The 19,300-nt window shown below is 46.1% G+C and overlaps 12 protein-coding genes across 12 annotated transcripts; 11 read left to right on the top strand and 1 right to left on the bottom strand.

The window, feature by feature from the left end:
- Window positions 1-1,154: 1,154 nt before the first annotated feature.
- Window positions 1,155-2,023, top strand: BGW36DRAFT_431175 (uncharacterized protein; the record flags this gene model as incomplete). Its single annotated transcript, XM_046220951.1, has 2 exons — window positions 1,155-1,279; window positions 1,327-2,023. The coding sequence occupies 2 exons, from the start codon at window positions 1,155-1,157 to the stop codon at window positions 2,021-2,023; spliced, it is 822 nt and encodes a 273-aa protein (XP_046067928.1).
- A 959-nt stretch (window positions 2,024-2,982) lies between these two features.
- On the top strand, window positions 2,983-3,548 carry BGW36DRAFT_431174 (uncharacterized protein; the record flags this gene model as incomplete). The annotated part of the gene is made up of 2 exons (XM_046220950.1): window positions 2,983-3,173; window positions 3,224-3,548. The coding sequence occupies 2 exons, from the start codon at window positions 2,983-2,985 to the stop codon at window positions 3,546-3,548; spliced, it is 516 nt and encodes a 171-aa protein (XP_046067927.1).
- A 287-nt stretch (window positions 3,549-3,835) lies between these two features.
- Window positions 3,836-4,335, top strand: BGW36DRAFT_362956 (uncharacterized protein; the record flags this gene model as incomplete). The annotated part of the gene is made up of 2 exons (XM_046214427.1): window positions 3,836-3,997; window positions 4,048-4,335. 2 exons carry the CDS (start codon window positions 3,836-3,838, stop codon window positions 4,333-4,335), a joined length of 450 nt encoding a protein of 149 aa, XP_046067926.1.
- Window positions 4,336-4,484: 149 nt separating this feature from the next.
- BGW36DRAFT_431172 (uncharacterized protein) lies at window positions 4,485-5,010 on the top strand (the record flags this gene model as incomplete). The annotated part of the gene is made up of 2 exons (XM_046220949.1): window positions 4,485-4,789; window positions 4,839-5,010. The coding sequence occupies 2 exons, from the start codon at window positions 4,485-4,487 to the stop codon at window positions 5,008-5,010; spliced, it is 477 nt and encodes a 158-aa protein (XP_046067925.1).
- Window positions 5,011-6,137: 1,127 nt separating this feature from the next.
- Window positions 6,138-6,873, top strand: BGW36DRAFT_431171 (uncharacterized protein; the record flags this gene model as incomplete). Its single annotated transcript, XM_046220948.1, has 2 exons — window positions 6,138-6,389; window positions 6,442-6,873. 2 exons carry the CDS (start codon window positions 6,138-6,140, stop codon window positions 6,871-6,873), a joined length of 684 nt encoding a protein of 227 aa, XP_046067924.1.
- A 20-nt stretch (window positions 6,874-6,893) lies between these two features.
- BGW36DRAFT_362953 (uncharacterized protein) lies at window positions 6,894-7,619 on the bottom strand (the record flags this gene model as incomplete). The annotated part of the gene is made up of 1 exon (XM_046214426.1): window positions 6,894-7,619. One exon carries the CDS (start codon window positions 7,617-7,619, stop codon window positions 6,894-6,896), a length of 726 nt encoding a protein of 241 aa, XP_046067923.1.
- A 482-nt stretch (window positions 7,620-8,101) lies between these two features.
- On the top strand, window positions 8,102-8,883 carry BGW36DRAFT_362952 (uncharacterized protein; the record flags this gene model as incomplete). Its single annotated transcript, XM_046214425.1, has 4 exons — window positions 8,102-8,188; window positions 8,232-8,253; window positions 8,303-8,337; window positions 8,392-8,883. The coding sequence occupies 4 exons, from the start codon at window positions 8,102-8,104 to the stop codon at window positions 8,881-8,883; spliced, it is 636 nt and encodes a 211-aa protein (XP_046067922.1).
- A 797-nt stretch (window positions 8,884-9,680) lies between these two features.
- On the top strand, window positions 9,681-10,780 carry BGW36DRAFT_347887 (S-adenosyl-L-methionine-dependent methyltransferase; the record flags this gene model as incomplete). The annotated part of the gene is made up of 5 exons (XM_046213249.1): window positions 9,681-9,823; window positions 9,873-9,923; window positions 9,978-10,082; window positions 10,130-10,291; window positions 10,339-10,780. The coding sequence occupies 5 exons, from the start codon at window positions 9,684-9,686 to the stop codon at window positions 10,778-10,780; spliced, it is 900 nt and encodes a 299-aa protein (XP_046067921.1).
- Window positions 10,781-11,656: 876 nt separating this feature from the next.
- BGW36DRAFT_437611 (uncharacterized protein) lies at window positions 11,657-12,323 on the top strand (the record flags this gene model as incomplete). Its single annotated transcript, XM_046221467.1, is given in 2 exon segments — window positions 11,657-11,668; window positions 11,688-12,323. The coding sequence occupies 2 exon segments, from the start codon at window positions 11,657-11,659 to the stop codon at window positions 12,321-12,323; spliced, it is 648 nt and encodes a 215-aa protein (XP_046067920.1).
- A 481-nt stretch (window positions 12,324-12,804) lies between these two features.
- On the top strand, window positions 12,805-13,437 carry BGW36DRAFT_362949 (uncharacterized protein; the record flags this gene model as incomplete). The annotated part of the gene is made up of 1 exon (XM_046214423.1): window positions 12,805-13,437. One exon carries the CDS (start codon window positions 12,805-12,807, stop codon window positions 13,435-13,437), a length of 633 nt encoding a protein of 210 aa, XP_046067919.1.
- A 1,347-nt stretch (window positions 13,438-14,784) lies between these two features.
- Window positions 14,785-16,104, top strand: BGW36DRAFT_464526 (uncharacterized protein; the record flags this gene model as incomplete). Its single annotated transcript, XM_046222254.1, has 3 exons — window positions 14,785-15,685; window positions 15,738-15,935; window positions 15,990-16,104. The coding sequence occupies exons 1-3, from the start codon at window positions 14,889-14,891 to the stop codon at window positions 16,102-16,104; spliced, it is 1,110 nt and encodes a 369-aa protein (XP_046067918.1). The 5' UTR covers window positions 14,785-14,888.
- A 774-nt stretch (window positions 16,105-16,878) lies between these two features.
- On the top strand, window positions 16,879-18,657 carry BGW36DRAFT_362947 (uncharacterized protein; the record flags this gene model as incomplete). The annotated part of the gene is made up of 2 exons (XM_046214422.1): window positions 16,879-17,811; window positions 17,911-18,657. 2 exons carry the CDS (start codon window positions 16,879-16,881, stop codon window positions 18,655-18,657), a joined length of 1,680 nt encoding a protein of 559 aa, XP_046067917.1.
- Window positions 18,658-19,300: the final 643 nt, after the last annotated feature.

Raw genomic sequence — 19,300 nt, 5'->3', positions numbered from 1 at the left:
CGAACTAACACTAGACGCCGTCTTCATGCCGTTGACTTTTAAGGTATACACTCAATCGACCCCGACTCTAGAACAGACTTTGAATAGGCCCCGTGGCTCCACTCGCCGAAACCGCACTATCCATGCTCAAGCATGACCATTGACCGCCAATCTATAAGAAGACAAGCAGTTGCCTGGTCATCTGTAGTGGCAGCCTTGCTGATTTACATTCGTTGCTCCTGCATCTGCATTGACCATGGCTTTCTTGGATTGGAAAGCGCAACCACCCATGTCTGTGACTGTGGAATGCGAGTTCACTTTTTCGATCACATGGCCAATCCCGGCCTCTAACCTCGCAGCTGAGTTCATCTGGTCATGCACAACGGACTGGAGCTTCTACGAAAGCCGTATCAAGACCTACCGAAAAAAGGGTACGCTGCGGCACTTGCTCTATTCTTTCGCTGCTAAATTGCTTTAGTTCGGGGAAAGGACCAGTTTGAGAGAGAGTTTACAAGGTCTCAATGGGTCCGAGTAATCCCTGATTCCAAGGATCAATCAGACAGTAGCACTGAACTATTGTCTGACGATCTGCGTACGCAATTTCATATTCTCTACACTGTGGTGTTGCTGATAGACCTTTAGTCACCACCGGATTCAAGGACCTTGCACCATCAAAGAAAAGGAAAAGGACGTTCGTTTGACTTGACGCATTCTACGTTGTCGGCCTATTATTAAAAAGACCACTACCCATCTTCAAATTCGCGCACGCAAGTTCTCTCCTCACTTCTCCCTGCTCTCTTCCCCTGTACATACTGTTTACACTCCTCCGCGCTCTCTTGCTCTCGTCCACGCGGTTTCTCTCCGTCGCTCGTGTCTTTCTCTCCCTTTCACTTTGCTGCTTCTTGGAGCTCTTCTTTCCCTCAATCCACCTGCGATCTTCAAATTTGTGCAAGCTATTTCTCTCCTTGCTCTATCACATCTTCCCCTTATACATAGGTGCTCCTACTCTCAAACTTCCTTTCTTCCATACATTCGCTCCTCCCTTTACTCCTTTTTTACACTCTTGCTACCATCTCCGTCATTCGCATACTTGGTTTATACCAGTAAGCTACACGACCGACTTCTTATCCGGTCATCTCGCAACAGACCGAGACTGATGGATTCGTTGCGCAGCCATGGATACTGGTATATCCATTAGCTTTGGCAGCAAGATATCGAATTCTTTTTGGGGCGGGTATGAGTATGCTTCCGGGTTGCCACAACCGGAGCCAATAACCTCTCCCGGGGATTCGACGTCTTCGTGAGTGACCTTGTCATACTATGCCGTTCGTTTCTAATGAGCGTTAGGGATTTACCGAACTGGGCACCACAACAGACACCATGTCACTTTTATACTGCAGAAGGGATCCACTATCAGGTTAAACATGGCGAGGTCGACACTATCTCTCCCAAAGATGCTCTTCTGGAGGCTGCCGAGAGAGCGTCACCGTTCCCACCTGATGACTTTGTCAACGGCGTGAACTCTTTCCAAGCTACCCTGCCATACACCCAGATGGAAACATTCTCAAGCCAATCCGCTAGGCAGGCTGCCAGTCTTCCACAGCAATTGAACCATTCGCAACTGCTACAGACTCGTCGCACTACCAGCAGTCTGAACCAGCAGACACCCAAATTTCTGGCGTTCTTGACTACCATGGAGTCTATCAAGAGCGAGTCGATCGACTCGGGTATCTACTCCCATCCCTATCGCGACCGCACCGTACTGTTCAAGACGCCAGCTAAGTTGCAGAAACACAAGCGCAAGGCCGGCCCCTTTATATGCAATTGGATCAATTATTCTGGCGAGCCATGCAACTCTACTTTCTCACGGCCCTACGAGAAGGCTCGACATGAGCGCACAATACACAATACCCATAAAGAGAACGTGCGCTGCGATTTTTGCACGGGAGAAAGGACCTTCTCGCGCAACGATGCGCTTACCCGCCACATACACCTCGTGCACCAAGAAGTCTGCAGTTGCGACAAGTGCAAAGCCTTGACATAGCCTGTAAGAGAAACATGTAATAACCCTTATTCGCTTGGAAAAATCTAAGAAGACATTGAGTTTGAAGCGTATAATATACCCAATTCTCTATTTGCCTTGTAATTCTAACCAAAGATGGAATGTCAGTCCGTAGCAGGCTAAATTGGCGATATATAGCGTTCAGTCATCGACAGTCCAATAAATGGGGCGTTGCTCAGGCTAATGCTATCCGAACGGGAATCTTCTGCCAGACGCAAAGGGATGAAAAATCGATTTGACATTGCAATGATACGTGTAAATATTATTGATTAGTTTCAACTTTTATTTGCCTGATCTCGAATCTTAGCGGAACTATCTTAAGTATACTTGTAAGTCCAGCTGGGCGCTGTTGATAGATTTAGGAACAACCCCCGTTTATTAGTTTCCATCTGCTTGGTTGATGACTGCCGTGCAGGCTGCAGCTCTTCAATCATATCTTGATTTCAACTCGCTCCTCAATTACGAAATACTGTGTCCTTCATGCATTTACCATGCAGCATTACAAGAACTGTCGACCGTGTATCACATTACTTGACAGTGTTTCTGCTAGTCCACATCGACTGATCCAATGCAAAGTCTAATCGACGAAGCAGCGCAGGCAGAAACAAAGAAACCGCGAGGGAAGACCCAGAAGCTTGACATTATTTGGGATTGCCGGCTGTTGGACGAACTTGTCTAGTCCTTCCAGTCACGAGGACCAATCGTTATCTATAGTTGATGGATCACTGAAGAGTCTAGATCGTTGTCCATGAATATCATAGTCGTCACCATGGTTATAAAATCTCAGCCTTGCCCTTGACTCACCGCAATTTAGCTCAGGCCAAATCACAATCTCATATCCATGTTATGCCAATTGTGTTGCTCCTATGGTGGGAGAGCGTCCGATCTAACTTGTATCGTTTCTGTCTAGCCGTTGCCTTCAATCCATTTTCCTACCTAATATGGCATACTTTCAATCTCTCATTGCCGCATGCTTAGGCCTTGATTCCAAGACTGAGTCTAGAGCTGCACACCCAACCTATTCAACGCAAGAGGTCCCTACGCGCACGGAGTACTCGTCAGTCGCTCCACCCCAATACCCACCCAACCCGGACCTAAACAAAAACTCAGCTATTGTGTCGGAATTAACAACGTGAGTCATGCCTTCTACTTCTTTTTACCGCTTCTCACGGAACTGTAAAGACGTCATGGCCTCACTAAGTGTCCCAATAAACTGGAGCCTTGTCCCAAAGGTCCTCTCACGATTCTGAGATATTGGGCATCAGACGATTCTTTATCAGATAGGAGTCCACATATAATAGCATGCGTTGAGGGTGGTGAAGGGTCGCATGTAAAGACAAGCATGCCTGTGAAGAAGTACCAAACCGCAGACCATGCTCGTGAGATGGCAGGGGAGGAGTGGAGTCGTATCGCTCGATCAAAAGGTCATAGATGGCGCAGGAAACTTGGATCTAGTCCAAGATTATCGCTTTGGACAACAACTATTCGGTATTACATCGGAGTTTGATGTATTTCGATTTGTTTCGCGCTCTCTCCTCGAGATGATCATCGTTCCTAGACGCTTCTTCTTCCGACGGTCATACAAGCGTTATGGCTCTTAACTAGCAGGACAAGGACCCACAATGGTTTTATGTGCGCGTACGCAGCGGTACCATCATGCCAAAATAGCCAGGATGACGTATCATATATTAATTTCATTTTGTTGGTTGAGTGGTAGCCTTATAAAGAACGCAGACAACCTCAATAAGAGACAATAATAACCAAGAAACCTTAAGACACCGACCATCTATCAAAATGTCTCTCCTACACAAAGTCCTATCCAGTTACAAAAGAATGGGTAGATCCAGTCTTTGGCTTTGTGACAATGATGATGGTACTTTCGTTGGACAAGACAAGCCGGCACAGGGATTTGATAAGGAAATGGACCTTTCTGGAGAGCAGTTAGCACTCACCAAGGTTAGTTCATTTCTCGATTATCGAAGCGAATATTGTAATAATCATTTTAGATTCGTCAAGTTCACGGTATTGAGTGGGTTGCCGCCACCCATCGAGAGGGGCGTCGTGAGTGTTTGGAGCCAAAGAATGTAGCTGTAATGGTTGAAATTGGAAATGATACCCAACAAGGGATTTTGAGTATGGAACAATATCTGAAAACGCAAAATTATGAAGAATACGGAGACATGTGGCGAAAAATAATCAAGAAGGAAGATGACCAGTATTGGTCGGATGCCCAGGTGGTTGGTTACGCCTTCGCCGTATCTGGGGGTTTCCTTATGGGCCTACTGTGGAAATGATGTACCTATGCAAAACAAAGCCTTGGTAATGGTCTAGAATCGTTGTGTGTAAATAAAAATATCAATGGAGTGTGCTTCATACCTACACTGCGTAGTCAGCATATAAACTGCATCTTTACTCCTCAACCTTTGGGACATCCGCTAGCACAATGGCAGACCTGGTTACTGAACTTCTCGTCACTGTCAGTGTCACAGAATCTAATGCGAATATATGGCATATCAACTTCCTTCATCGAGGTAGTCGAACGCGCGTCGAAATGGACCAACTAGGAAATACTGGTAATTGGAAATTACAGTTTTCTACAATGGACGGCATCGAAGGCACTCATCAACATTCCTGGAAGCTTCAAGTCTGCGGTAAACCTACGCTGTCCAGTTTTGACAGCATTCTTCACGCTTGTGGAAGAACCGAGTATCAGCCACCGGAAGATAGTTCCGATTGCCGTTTTTGGATGTAGGTGTCACTGTTAAACAAATATGATACTCGGCTGAGTTCGAATTAGATACAATATTCTGTATGATTTTGGCACGGAGGGGTTGATTGATCGATTCGCTGCGGTGAAAATGTGGTCCCATCTTTGCAAAGATTATGGCAAACAAGGTTCTGCTATAGAGAGGCTCGCTAAAGGCACATTTACCTGCGTTCCTACTACACAAGGGGGGCTATGCATGTGAACTAAGAAACTTGTTACTTGATAAGACATTTTATTTCCGTCTATGTCCGGACATGCGAACGTACACTGTCTCCACCTAAACCAAAGTATCTTGCTAAGCGCTGACTCGAGCCGATCAGCCTGTAAATAGCCATTGCACTCACGCCACGACTCATTTTTGCGACGGGTGGAGCATGCGAGGTCCAACCGATCCCCCATACTCAACTTCTCGGAAACGATTGCAACACAGCCGGCGGCAATCCTATTCCTGCCACGGCGGATCGTAGGCTTCAACCACTTAATAGCGTAGGCGGCAATTCATCTATTAATGAAACTGTCATTTTTGGGCTCTGAGAAGCATTCGTAGGTCGTCTATAAGAATCCCTAAACCAGGCCTGCAAACAATTGTCCTCAGCTACAATCCATTTTAGCTGGTAAACTCAGATCTGACTCCATCTAATGATGCAAGATTCACCACATATTTATTGTGACCAAGAAAACCAAGAAAACCAAGAAAACCAAGAAAACCGTATGTTATTTCTGTCCCTGTTCAAGCCAATTCTAATCAGACTAGGCAATCCAATGGTTCTACGTGACATCACCTCCCCGGTGATATACCTGTAAGTATCCTTGCAAGATCTATGAAACATAGGCTGATTTTGCAAGTAACTCGCGTACTCAGCAAATGCTAGACCAGCACGCAGCGGAATTAAGAGCGCTTGCTTCCGATTTAGAGCAAGAAAACATCCAATTAAAGGAACAAAACATCCAATTAAAGGAACAAAACCGCCAATTAACGGAAACAATTCTCCAAATAAAGAAAAAAATGTCGAAACTAATTCGAATCTACAGCAACGCATCGTTAACCTTGAATCTGAGTTGGAGGAATTGAGGGATGTGCAACAAAGTGCTGAACCGAAATTATGCTAGACGCACGGCGTTGCGTATGCATGGTTAGAATTGGAATTGAAATTGGCAAATTGCTCTCTGTAGGATAGATCATGATAGCCGTGCCATAAATCTAGGAAAACTATATAATAGTGCCTACGTCGAACATCTTGTCTACGGTAAAACATCTATCAAAACGCACCTGGGCGTTCTCAACCAATCACAGCCCATTTGTATTACATAATCAACTACCCCGCCATCATGGCTGAATTACGCATCGAGGAGTATATGCATTTCGATCCCGTGACTGAGCAGCTGGGTTCAGATACAAACATGAACTCGAAGACACAGCATACTTGGCTTTATCGGGAGAAACCTCACGATGACATAGTCAAAGAGGTCGTAGAGGTGGTGGAGAAAACCCCAATGACGAAGTGGAAAAATCTTGAGTGGGCCCGCGCTGGCTGGGACACAGAACTACTGAGGGTGCTGCAGGCGTTTTTGGATCACGGCGTAAGCGTTTTTTTCCTCTCTGTTATTGTGCAAGAAAAAGCTAATTCCCTAGCGTGTCACTGATGACGAGAAGATTCTCAATGCCAAGCTCCCTGGCGCCCCGGTTGTCGTCCGTTACACCCCCGACAACGACGAAGACGAGAAGCCAACACCTTATTGGCTTTGTCCACAGGACTACCAGGACGCCCGGGTGCTGATTCGCCCCTTGTCGAATACATTTCGCATGCGCGTGTACGATGTACCCCCCACAGTCTCTGTGGACGATGTTAGATCGGAAGATCTCGATCTTCATGGGACCTCAATAAATCGCATATCCGTCTATCCACATCAAACCAAGATTGCTTTGCCGCTGACAGAAAAATACAAATCTATTCTTGTCTTGCAAACTTATTGTTCAGAGGAAGCGGATATCTCATTGAAGTCGGATAACAACGTGGTTCCATTCATGTGCAGATTTCCTTTTCAATATACGCAGAAGACTTGAGAAGTGCATCTCGCATATGACTAGTTCGATAGTAGATTTAATGCCACATGAAACGCTTTCTGGTACTTTTCTTTCTTTTTTGAGAACTGGCGAGCCAGCTCCATGACATGAGGATAACGACCAGATAGAAGAAGGCCAGCCGCCTTGTCAATCTCTCTGTACGACACCAGACTGAAAGAGGATATCACCGGAGCAGCCACAACCACGATTCCAGGCTCTTGTACTTGAACTCCAAGGAGGCTAGCCTTGCTCCCTCTCCCAATACACCGTTCCATAGTAGATCTGTCTAGCTTGTTCGTTTTGCAATATGCGGGAATCTTTCCCTTAAAAAATTCTTCTCGATTTGAAGCTCTTGCTGAGTGGTCGACATCGGGTCCATAACATGCTGTCGTGTGTCCAAGTATGTATAGAGTATGTAACAGCAGGCCGAAGACATCCGGCATTGGGCGGAGCGATGCAAGTGAATTGCCGCCCGGCTTCAGGGTGTGAGCAACTATGAAATCGACCATATCCCAAGCGAGAAAGGATTGGATGATTCTCAATGATGACTGCATCAAATCCAGGAGTTCTTTTGCTGTAATCATGCGCGATGTACCCGGGGTGGGTCTTGTCCATCCAAGAAGGGGCCCAATGTGCTCTATTATGGGGTCAAGGGCGGCACGGTGACGAATTATATTGTCACTGCTTAAACTAGTTAGAAACTGGGAGGCCCAGTTAACATAATCATCCTCCTTATGCGTATCCATGGCGGTAAATCAATAGACTAGCAGTGTTGCGGATGAGGAAGTCAGGATAATGGTTGGGGTGATTAGCAGAAGGTAAGCACGGACCTGGTGGATATCATTTCTGAAATATAATCCACACTAGCCCCACTTTTCAAATTAGTAATATATCATTTCGTACATCATTTTAGCCATAGCAACACTGTCATTGAACAGTACCTGGTCTGGTTACACTAGTATCTAGAAACACGGGATAATAAGCCCACATGACGGGGTTATTTGTGGCTGTCACTAGGCTTGTTGGTACCGGGTCTCGACCGTGGTGTCTACCTGATCCACAAGCAGTCGGGGTACTCTCCTCGAGAGCTTCCTAACACCTCAACGTCATTAGCTTGCTGATCACCACAGTCTGAGCGTGGCATCTGTCGATTCAGATGAGGAATGAAACATGAATGCCGTCTTCCGCGGACAATAGTGCGGAATCAAATATCCATTCTTGGCTAGAAATGCCCACATATGGAATTTACAGAGTAGATTCGGGCTATGAGCGGGGTTTAGCCGCCATCTCCGCTACTGGTATTGATGTGTATTTCGTAAACGACAGTGTGACCACCCAGCTCGAATATACGTTCTTAGATGTTTTTGATGATTGGTAATGGTGAGCTCAGCCTGCCGTCCTATAGGATAATTGCTGCTGCAAGGCGCAGTGCCAGCAGCAGGCCTCGACCAGCTAGCTGATCCTGTACGTGACCAATCACTGCTCTCATCTGTTTCTCCATCCTAATTGCATGTCTAGCTCGTTCGATTACGTGAAGCAACTGATGCTGTCAATGTATTATCAGCTCAATATCAGGAGAGCTTCACTGTCGTTGATGAAATTATGGCTTTACTTCGCTTTTTCTATGCTTACGTTCAGAAAAATAGCCTCCGTTGCCCTACAGTTATTATTCCTCTCCCTGGCAATGAATATCAATACATGCTTTACCCTCTCACCGTTGAAGAGGCAACGACCGTCATGGCTCAATTCCAACACCTAGGCTACCATGTCTGGGAGTTTCATGATCCATACAAAGTACGGCGCGCCATAGCAACTCTCATTAGGGCACATTATAAGATAATGGAGTATCATGAGAACGGAACCAGGCCTTCTGAACCGGTCCTACGGGCGCTAAAGTCACTTTTCCAGATTTATTGGTACAAGCCACTCCACACGGTGTCAGAAGAGTATGAGGATGATTCGGTGCTGAGTTGGGAGGAGTATACCATACTGAGAGACCTGATATCATGAAATATTAGCTGAATTTGAGGTTCTTTATGCATAGATCGAGATAAACGCCTTGCTCCCTGTAATAGTTGTGGGTCTCACAGTGGTGTCTATCATCATTAGATCACTACTACTATCCCTAGCGTTGACTCGAATAATGATCCATGTAGTATTGAGAGACCGGTGGCGTGGTCCTAACGCCTTGCGTAGGCGCCGTCTTCTTCGGTACCATTGATTCCACCGTCTAAGCACAATGAGCTCAGAACGGAACCTGGCCACTGTCTTCCACGCTATTTCCTGTTATTTCCGCGTTGGCTTTTGTCTGTGGGGACACGGCCGCCACGGAATGGAGTGTGGATAGAGTGGAATATGCACTGCCTGCATGTGCAGGTCCTGGGCCTAGATCGAGATCTTTCTCCATAGACTATTGTCCGTGGCGGCAGGGTCAGCGAGCAAAATGCATGTTTCTATGAGGAGGGTACGTGACTCCCGGTACCAACAAGCGAGTGGCGGAGTACTAGTCTATATGATCATAGTGAGCCAGGTAGAAATGGATGTTGGATCCGTCTTCCGCGGACGGTAGTCTAAACCCTACACCACCTAGGAAAGCAGGGACTGTCTGAATACGGAAGCTGCTAGGTGGATCTCTCACAGCCCGTGCGCAAAATAGATAGCCTATCAATTGAGTCGTCATCTGGAAGAGCGCCATTAGCTAGTGTAGAGTGTCTCTGTTAACCCCTGCTCCCTTAGCACCAGCAGCCTTAAGCATACTGCCCCTGCCGCAGCACTGTTTGCTCAGCCTTGTCATTCCATTTCACCGCCATATGATGTCTGACTCTGAGTCCGAGGACTCTGCAATCGATGTCGTCCATGTCGTCGATTTCGACTCCACAACTTCTTTGGACAGCACCGTCCTTAAATCCGTTAACGAAAATGGTCGCCAATATCAAGACTATAGATACATGTTAATATTCTTGCCATAAGTTAGGATATTGGCTGATTTGTGGCTTTAGACTGCCGAAAGACGAGAAAGAACAAGAACGACAACGACAGGGACATGCATTGTGAGAAGCTCTTCTCTTTTCGTTCTTGATTATACTAACAGATTTATCCTGGAGGCTGTATTACGCTCTGGGTGATCTACATAATTGCCCTCTTACAAATCCTCAGAAGGTGTTGGACATAGGAACGGGAGTAGGAATATGGTCCACCAAATTTGCGGAGTGAGTGAAATTTGTCTTCCATGAGAATTATTTCTAATACAACAAAGTAAATATAAATCAGCAGTCGTCCTCGGGATAGATATCAGTTATATGCAGCCCCAGTATGTGCCACCGAATCTATCATACTTGATCGTCGATGCCTGGGAATTCGTTGTGGAGGAAAAACACAAGGGCCAATATGATTTTATCTATATCGGCCAATTTGCAGGGTAGGAACCTTTAGAGCTCTAATATTCTCATGCTCACATCTTTATAGCGCGGTTCGGGACTGGCGCAGTTTTCTCCAGCACGTCATTCAACTTCTGAAGCCAGGGGGTTGGCTTAAATGGATAGAAATGGGTATCGGGATACACCATAAACATCATCATCAAACGGAGGCATTAGTTTGGTGGGAAAATCAAATCCGGCAGGCTTCGGAGAATCTGGGAACAGCCCTGGATGTAGGACCTTATATGGGGTCTTTTCTACAACAGGCTGGCTTCCGAGAAACTCAGGTTAAGGAAGTGAATATTCCTCTAGGCACACCATCTGAATCTCCACACAAGCGGCTTGCGTTGTTGAATGAAGCATATACTCTGTCCACAGTCGAACCACTTAGCCTGAGGCTTTTGGGGAGCTCATGGGATATGGTAATATGTGCACTAGTGAAAAAAGATATACGGCAGTGCATTGCGGAAGAATGTCAAACACGATGGTGAGGTTGTGTAGACAAATGTCTCATTCTTTGCTAACTTTAATAGGTTTGTGAGCACCGCACAAAAATCGACCGGCAGACAGTCCGGTTAAGAGAATGTATATTTAGAGGACCTTGTATTATAGAATGAATGAACTGTATAGAGCTCCAGTCAGGTGGCTAGCTGTGTTTATCCCATTTTCAATTGCGCTTCTGATTCAGCTGAGATTTCCCGTCTCTTCAGGAGGCCAACTGTCTGCTAGTAAATTCTCTGTTTCGATTTTTTTATGGAGGAATTAAGTACAAACTGCAGGGCCTACTAGTAGTAGAGGTGCTAATGGTCTGACGGTTCGAATTCAGTTTGTGAAGATCTATGTACCCTCGGACCTAGAAATCAGCGTTTACGTTATGTTGAGTCATGACATTGACTCTAGCGTATCAGCTGGATCGTCATTGATCACCTATCTCGTGCCGCTCTACCCGACCTCCAAAGTTTATGGTTCTTTTACTGTAGCAGGGTCATATGGTAAATTCGTACTGCAGGATGGATCCCGTGTTCATGTTAGCGGTTCCTAGAATATGCAACCCCCCTTCTCTAGTTATCAAAGCTCGTATACATTCTATCCAATCACGGAGAAAGCATCATTCAATTAAATTTAGCTAGCTCATCATTGTTTCACTTTGAACCAGCTCGTTCCATGGTAAGGCTCGCCATTCGCTCAATAGTATGTTCCAATTATTGAGACCGTGATAGTCCGCAGAAACGGAACTTTGACTAGTCATGTCCTGATCACACCATGCTTAGGCCCATAGGTCTACAAGCCATATACTACACTGCATATGCATCTTGAAATAGTCACACAATACCGAAGTTTTCATTCTGCATATTGTCTATCTCACCATGGAGCTGCAAGTACGTTTTCCCCTTCCAGAACCGCATTCACGACACTGAGACATCACAGACAGTGAGAGTTATTGTGGAAGACGACAAATACCAAGTATACAATATGGCAGTCAGTACATACTTGAATGATACCAAAGAGGGTGAAGGCAAAGCTACCAGCACCGATTTAATTGCACTTCCCATCAAAGGCGCAATTTCATATATTCAACATCGATTGCAGCAGTTAGGTATAGCGAAGGCATACGTTGTTCCAATGAGATTGGGGCTCGTGTATGTAGGTGTCCCTGCGGATGACGTTGAAACCGTCACGCAGGCCTTCCCCGGATTCGAAGATCTCAATGACAATGATCCTCTTTTCATCCACCACCGAGACCTTAAGCTTTACACATATCAACTCCAGCATCTCGATGACAATGATCCTCCTTTACAGCAGCAAGAAGTCATGGAACGGGAAGCAAGAGAGCTTGCTAGAAAAGAGAAGCTACAGTTCTGCACTCTGAGTGCGATAGCGTACATTACAGAAAATGGCGCGGAAAGTCTCCCCTGGTATAGCAACCTCAGTGTTGAGCTTCAAACGCAGAGAGGCGGTATGAATGCTACTATAACTGAGAAAGATTTGAAGGAAGCCTCGCTCATTTATAGGAAATTGTCATTGGGCGATTAGTTGGGCGGTTGCTTCTGTTTCATACACAATTATTTGGAAGTCTACGCTTCGAATAAAACCTTTGAGATTATGGATATAAGCGACTTTTGAGACGAGAATGGTTATTTACTATTACTAAGTGGCATTGACCGATGTGGCGTGATTGCCACGCGGGCATATCACGCTGAAACCCTTCTCAGGAGTCATTGCATATGCCTGTTATGAACAGCTTTACTTTAATGCATATTCTACTACCCTCGGCGAGCTCGCCACAGCCATTGAAGGAGTATTAGTGCGTATTGTAGGCGTGAAATATCTAGTTCATAATTTATTCTGCAAATAACTGGTCTACGCTCGATCCCTGGGCTCAATTTTGGGTCAAGATGCCTTCTGGGGACAACTGAAAAGTGGAGCCTGTATTAATGGCACTCACGGCTCGCTTCTTCTAGATCCGCGCAAGTTTTTGCCCTGATGAACATGCAAGCCATATGTTACACCGCATATGTATCTCTGTATCCCCGCTGCAGCTTGCACCCCTGCATCCTATTTCACCTCCCATGCTAATGGTCATTGGATGCAGCTGCTTAAAATGAATGATTCTGATTTTCAACATCCCGTGTATCCCAGCGTGCTATGTCCTTACGGAGCAATTCCCTTGGGCCTTGAACCGAGCGGCTATCTATCCTACAGTCAGCCTACCTGTATGTGCGGCAGCTTGTCCCCGGCTACCCAGCAACCGGTCTTCCCTGACCCGGATCCCATATCACCTGCATATTCCTGCATCCTCTCATCTCAGGGACTGCCAGCGCTCGTCAATGCGCTGCCGACGCGGGCGCCTGATCCTCCTGTCACCATGCCAACTGCACTCCCTCCGAAGATGCTTCCAGCATTTCAATATGATCAATCTAAACGGCGTTCTCATCAAGCAGTCTCCAAGGGTGCTTCTCCGGCTGAACAGCGGTTGGCGAGGGAAACTCGTGACAAAATCAAACCCGTGCTGGAGGCTATTAAATTGCTTCGGAGATTCACTGCGGCTAACAAGGCTAGATTAAGGAAAGGGGAGTTGGAACAGGTTAACAAGATGTTTCAGAATGTGGAAAAGTACTTAGAAGGTAAATGGAACTCAAGGAGCTAGATGTTAAGACGAAACATTTTAAGGTCTTCCAGGCTTCGTGTACTTCATTGTAGTTTAGGTCTAATAGCGAATGTTTCAAGACAAAAAGCCACTAAGACCAGGAAGCATGCACCCTATCCTTATATGCTTAATCTATTAGTCATTCTCAGTATATAACCTAGTTAATCCTGCGTCTCGCAGCTGCCAGTGAACCTGTCCGATAGTGGATTATCTTAGCGAAGAACCTCGTTGAGGGAATGGCAGAACACATTGCCATTAGGCCCCCGAAAGGGCATTTGACCTTGACACCTGGTCCAACGCTGATTACAAGCAGCTATGCACAACAAAGGAGGTATTTGGAGCAACTTGAGCCTTTATCCCTTCAAACCTTGGAATATCGTCGCGAAGAAGTGTTATTAGATTCCCAGGCTCGGTCAGCGATAATATCATATTTTCGCAGTAAATCTGCAGGTCATGAATTCTACAAGATACCAGCATGGACAGATGGATTTCACCGTTGCATTCTAGGGATAAACAATGGAACGTGTTTACTTCAACCCAATGCAGGGCCGCATCCTCCAACTACGGACTTCGATACGTTTGCGAAATACATCGATCAACACCTTCAGCCTTTCCATTGCACACTGTGCGCATCGAAATTTGGCGATTTTAATGATTTCTGGCTTCATCTCTATACACACGAGACGTCTAGAGAGTGGTCTGTGATGGATGCATTTCAGACACGGGAAGGAGAACCGACACATTCGTGTCTTCTATTGATTGAATGGACGCAACGGATAATTAGGAACAAACCGGGTATGAATAATCCCTAAACCGTAGAGCAAGGCTGATGTCCGGTCTGACTTATGGAAGTTCACGACAAGGACCCCGAGACAGATCGCCTGTTGGAAAGATTGCAGGCTTTGTCTGCTTCCAAAAAATTTTATTCTATTTCGCAAAGATTTTAAAGCAAAGAGGATCTGACAGAGCCTATACTGAAATTGGTGGGGTCAAATACATCGTCGTCATGCGTCAGATGGCTGTGGATCAGCAATATATTTTTAAATCCATGTTTTATTCTAGCAAGTTAGCAGTATGATATATAGTTAGATATAAGAGGTATGAAACTAGATTGAGCACCAATCGTGCGCAAAAGGCGATAACCTATCCTGTTACCGCTAGTAAACATAACCCCCTTAACTACATGATGCACGCGGCCAACGCGGCCTGCGAATTATCCACTTCAATCACGCCCGTGCACAACGGATAACAAGGCTGCGTTGCTAGGAACTTACCCCGGGATTTCCCTCATATTACCGTATCAACCGAACCTTTAGCTGCGTGCGTCAAGTTTATAAGCAGGATAATGAAATACATTCTAGGTGAATAAACTTCCCAACAGCATCTTCGACTTTCCCGGATTCTACAGTGAACCGCATCCTGCCGCCGACGGTCGGCACAGTGTCGACTCCATGATATCAGACGAGAATGGTTCCGATCCCGATGATTTCCTCGAACGGGTTGAGATCGACTATGGTCCTCATGGAAGCGAGAACCAGCCCTCGAAAGCAGACGGGAAGAATGTCTCTAGCTCAGGCAACTTAAAAGATCGTTTGCATAAACGCTCTCAACGGCGGACAATAGAACCCTCTCAAGGTGACTACACCCTAATCAGGGCTCTCGAACCTAACAGACCAGACATTGCTGGAGAAGTCGGAGATAACCCGCTTAGGAGAGATGTGGAATCAGATAATGAAGATGAAGATAATCGCGCGGAGGTCTCTCGCCAACAGCCACGATCCAATAATACAATAGCCTCATTTAATGACCTGGTGGCCCACAAACCAGGAAAGCCCGGAGTAGGGAAATATGCTCTTTCGCTGTCAGACCTGTCAACCCCAGAAATCCCCTTTTCCGAGATTCAGTTCCCATCTGCTTCCCATGATGGACTTATAGACAACTCTCAAACTCTGCCGTCAATGAAAGCCGTCTCAGACAATCTCGGCTCCGTCGTGCTCAGTTCATTTAGTGTTTCCGCTTCGTCCTCACGTGTGATACCACCACAACGGCAAACGTCAGGCCAATTGCCAACACCGTATTTCAATGTGGAAGACATGAATCAACAACTTGGATCAGAATTCAACTTACAGATGGCTGCTCCGGCAGACAAGAGTCCCATAAACAACCATCCCGTGCCAGTCGAGGCTAAAGTGCATAAATGCACATTCCCTAATTGCACGGCGGCATTCACAAACAAACATTCTTTATCGTAAGCAATATATCCTCTGAGCTGTCTACAGTAGTGCTGATTCAGAGCCTAGTTCTCATGGCGCAGTCCATAAAGACCACAGACCACACTACTGTCCAGTTCCTGGTTGTGAACGTGGCGTTGGTGGTAAAGGATTCAAAAGGAAATATGACATGGATCGCCATGGACTTGTGCATGATTCTCCGGTTTATGGGTGTCCATTTTGTACAGATTCGCAACATAAATATCCCCGTGAAGACAATCTACAACGGTATGGCTGTTATTTTGACGTTATAAAAAGGTTCCCTTGTCTAATCAGATTCAGGCATGTCAAAGACCATCACCCGGATAAAGACAAGGATGATCCGGAGCTGCGGACGGTTCTGGCCCAGAAACGAGAAGGAAGTGGACGTGGACGTCCGCGACGAGATAATACTTGATGGTTTAAGACGGTGTTCGTAAGACAGGTATTCGCGGAGGTCCATGCAAGTCAGCTACCAAGAAAGGATCAGCAAGAAGAAGTCCTCAGATTGCATTAACTGATGGGAGTGGGTTAGAGAACTAATCTTAGATCTTTCTAACGGACTCTGAATAAGTATCCTAATGCAATGTATATAAGTCAAATGGATGATTTGCTATTTAGAGATGAGCCGGAGCCCAGCCTGTTAAAAAGGATGCCGGAGCGACCCAGGGGCTGCTCGAAGCGTGTGCAATTTGGCCATGGGTTAATGCTATCTCGTTGTGTTTTATGGCGGCATAATTGATTTGGCTTCGGGGAAGCTGGATCGCTGGATCGCTAGATAGCTCTGTAATTCGTAATTGACGGGCCGACGTTCAGGGGCCTATGGGTTGGTAAGCCATATTAGCGCAAGTAAACACAAATCTTTAGCTGCATATTGCACCAGGCAAAGCGGACTCGGAATCGTCTCTATGCATCCGAGCTGAGGAAGGTGGTCCTCATGACCCACTTGAATCAGGCCCAGGGGATCGGAGCTGCATCATATAAGCCTAATAGGCCCATCTGTAGGTAATTCAATTATGTATTTCTTGACAAACTGGACGAACCGGTTATTCCTACAGTTGTCTCATAACTTACCTTGTCCTCCTTTGAGATGTTAGATGCCATCTGAGGGCCTACCAGTGATTTTATTAAGGAGCCACCGCTAACGGCAATTCTTCACCACTGGAGAATCGGGGGACATTAAAGAATTGACATGGAGTATACAACTTCTCGACCGGTCCTCCCTTCTTGCCGGGACCTATTGAATATCGCCCGCCCCTCTTCTGTTCGCTCTTCATATCAACCGTACACCATTTTCCCCGAGGCATTCCTTCCTCAGTTATCGCAGCCACAAAACGATTCATATGCTCTGCCCAACGAATTGCGTGGCAATTCGTTGGGACAATGTTCTGTCGAGAGCAATACGCACCCGTCTGCGACTTTCTGGACTACATCTCTCGGCCAGCAGGAGTCCTCAGACTATGAAAACATCCGCGATTGGGAAGCCCCTAGCACTTTACCAAGCATAGATGCCATTCCTTTGTCAAATAGAGCTACCACCTTTTCTATCCACTCCCTACTCAACCAACCCAATCCGGAAATTCCTTTGCTAGGTCTAGATACCACACAACAGCAACAGATTCTTTCACAACAGCGGGGGTCCATGGAGGATGGTTCACGTCACTCTTGGTGCCTTCCACTCAGCAGCCCAGTGAACGCCTCGTCGGTCGATCCCATCGAAGTCGAGGGCTCGCACAACGGTCTGCAGCCTCCTCAATGCGATGAAGCCATAACTCTGGATTTTGATGCTAGCCACAATACAACACTGCTGCAAATGGCGGAGCGGTGTATCGGTCAAAGGAAATGTGGTACTACACAGAGAAGAATGATACCATCCCAAGAATACAATGATAACGATCTTTCCTTGACGCGCAGCATCCGTTCAGATATTCCTTTACGACGTTGGCACCAATCACGCCAAATTCTTCCAATTCAGGCCGCCATTCCCGACCCTACTCTGCCATACGGTACCTCGCAGTCGTCCTCGCCAAACCCACCATATAGTAATTCACCACGGCACCCTCGACCCAGGAAGATATCGCGTGTAGAAGGGGCATGTGAGAAATGTAGACGCAAAAAGATGAAGGTTAGTAGTCCTACTTTATGAAGGCTTGATCTTCATAGAAAAACTTGATTTATGGCAAGCTTAGGCCTTTCTGAAGAGTACCTCTAATCTGATATTTAGTGTACTCATCACCAAAGTGCGGATAAGATCGAAACCATTCCTTCATTAAGTCTAGCTGCTTCGTCACCGGTCAAGTCAGCAATGAATACACAACATGCCGGTTTTCAAGGTACACAACTGGAGAAACGCCCCTGTACTACGCCAGCAGACAGTACAAGTAAAAAAAGACCTCGTCAAACGCATGTTACAGCAGAGGAAGTCTTACGCCTTATTTCTGAAGGCCGCCCGAAACTAGACGAATATATCAATTCCCGTCAGCTTCGAGGGGTTAAAAAGTTTCCTATCAAGAGTTACAAGAAACTCACGGATTTTGGAGAGGCAGAAAACAGTGGTCTGGATTTATTAGTCGGTTATACATTAGAATTACGATACCTGATGGAACAATATCACAACGAATATCTGCCTATGATCTTCAAGTGTCCGGTGGCGGACATCCCTGAAGAACTCCCTCTGGGACAGGGCAGGCTTTCAACATTTAGGACTTGGCTTCACCTCCCCGAAAATTTTTACGCGAAACTTCAGATTGGCGAATCATGCTGGCAGATGGAGAAGAGGACACAAAACCCCGGGATATGGATATTGATTGTACCCGCCATACTTAAATTATGTCGCATGCACAAACATACATTTAATGAATTAAGCACATATAAGTTCATTATTGAAACCTCCAGCAAGTATAATGAATTTGCGAAGGGTGGGGTACAGATACGTCGAGACAAGTGGAAGAAGGAAATGCGGAAAATATGAATCAACAATCATTCCCGACGATTCCATCGCAACCGCAGCAGTTATCTCCACCAAAGGCCCAGGGAGAGGAGACCCCATCAAACATTAGCGATGGGGACCGATATGAACGCAGCACTACAACAACAACAGCTGGTGAAAGTCCACGACACGCGTCGATGTATTCGGGCTCAGAGCAGGAGCAGAGAAAAGATAAATCCACATGACATGGGAGAATCTTTGACTCCTCTTGGATTGAAGAAGCACCGGTTGTGTATCATCACCGAAGATCAGATATTAGCAGAGTCTTCAGAAGTGGCCCGTCGGGAACCAAGTTCTCTCGAGCTCAACTGCACCATATCCTACGTCACTTTCGTAATGGTTGCAGCTACATCCTCAACCATGGACTGCATGCTGCTACTTCGAAGCTTCTCGATGGTCGGGTTTCATCATCTTATTAGAAAGATTACTGGTTCTGGACACAGGAGTCTGCAACAGTACCGCTAGGCTGACTTCATCATCAAGGAAAGCCTTGATTAGACAAGTGATATTACGTTACATACAGTCTGCCTTGTCCGATGAATAATCGTCGCTTCAACTATCTAATGAAGCTAACAATATCTCCGAGGCAGTGCCATAGTCCCTGGTATATAAAGCGAGAACTCCC

This window comes from Talaromyces proteolyticus, assembly GCF_021365285.1.
Source record: "Talaromyces proteolyticus strain PMI_201 chromosome Unknown BGW36scaffold_11, whole genome shotgun sequence".
Taxonomy (NCBI): Eukaryota; Fungi; Ascomycota; class Eurotiomycetes; order Eurotiales; family Trichocomaceae; genus Talaromyces; species Talaromyces proteolyticus.
Note: the sequence above shows the minus strand (reverse complement) of the source record. Positions and strands in the feature narration are given on the sequence as shown.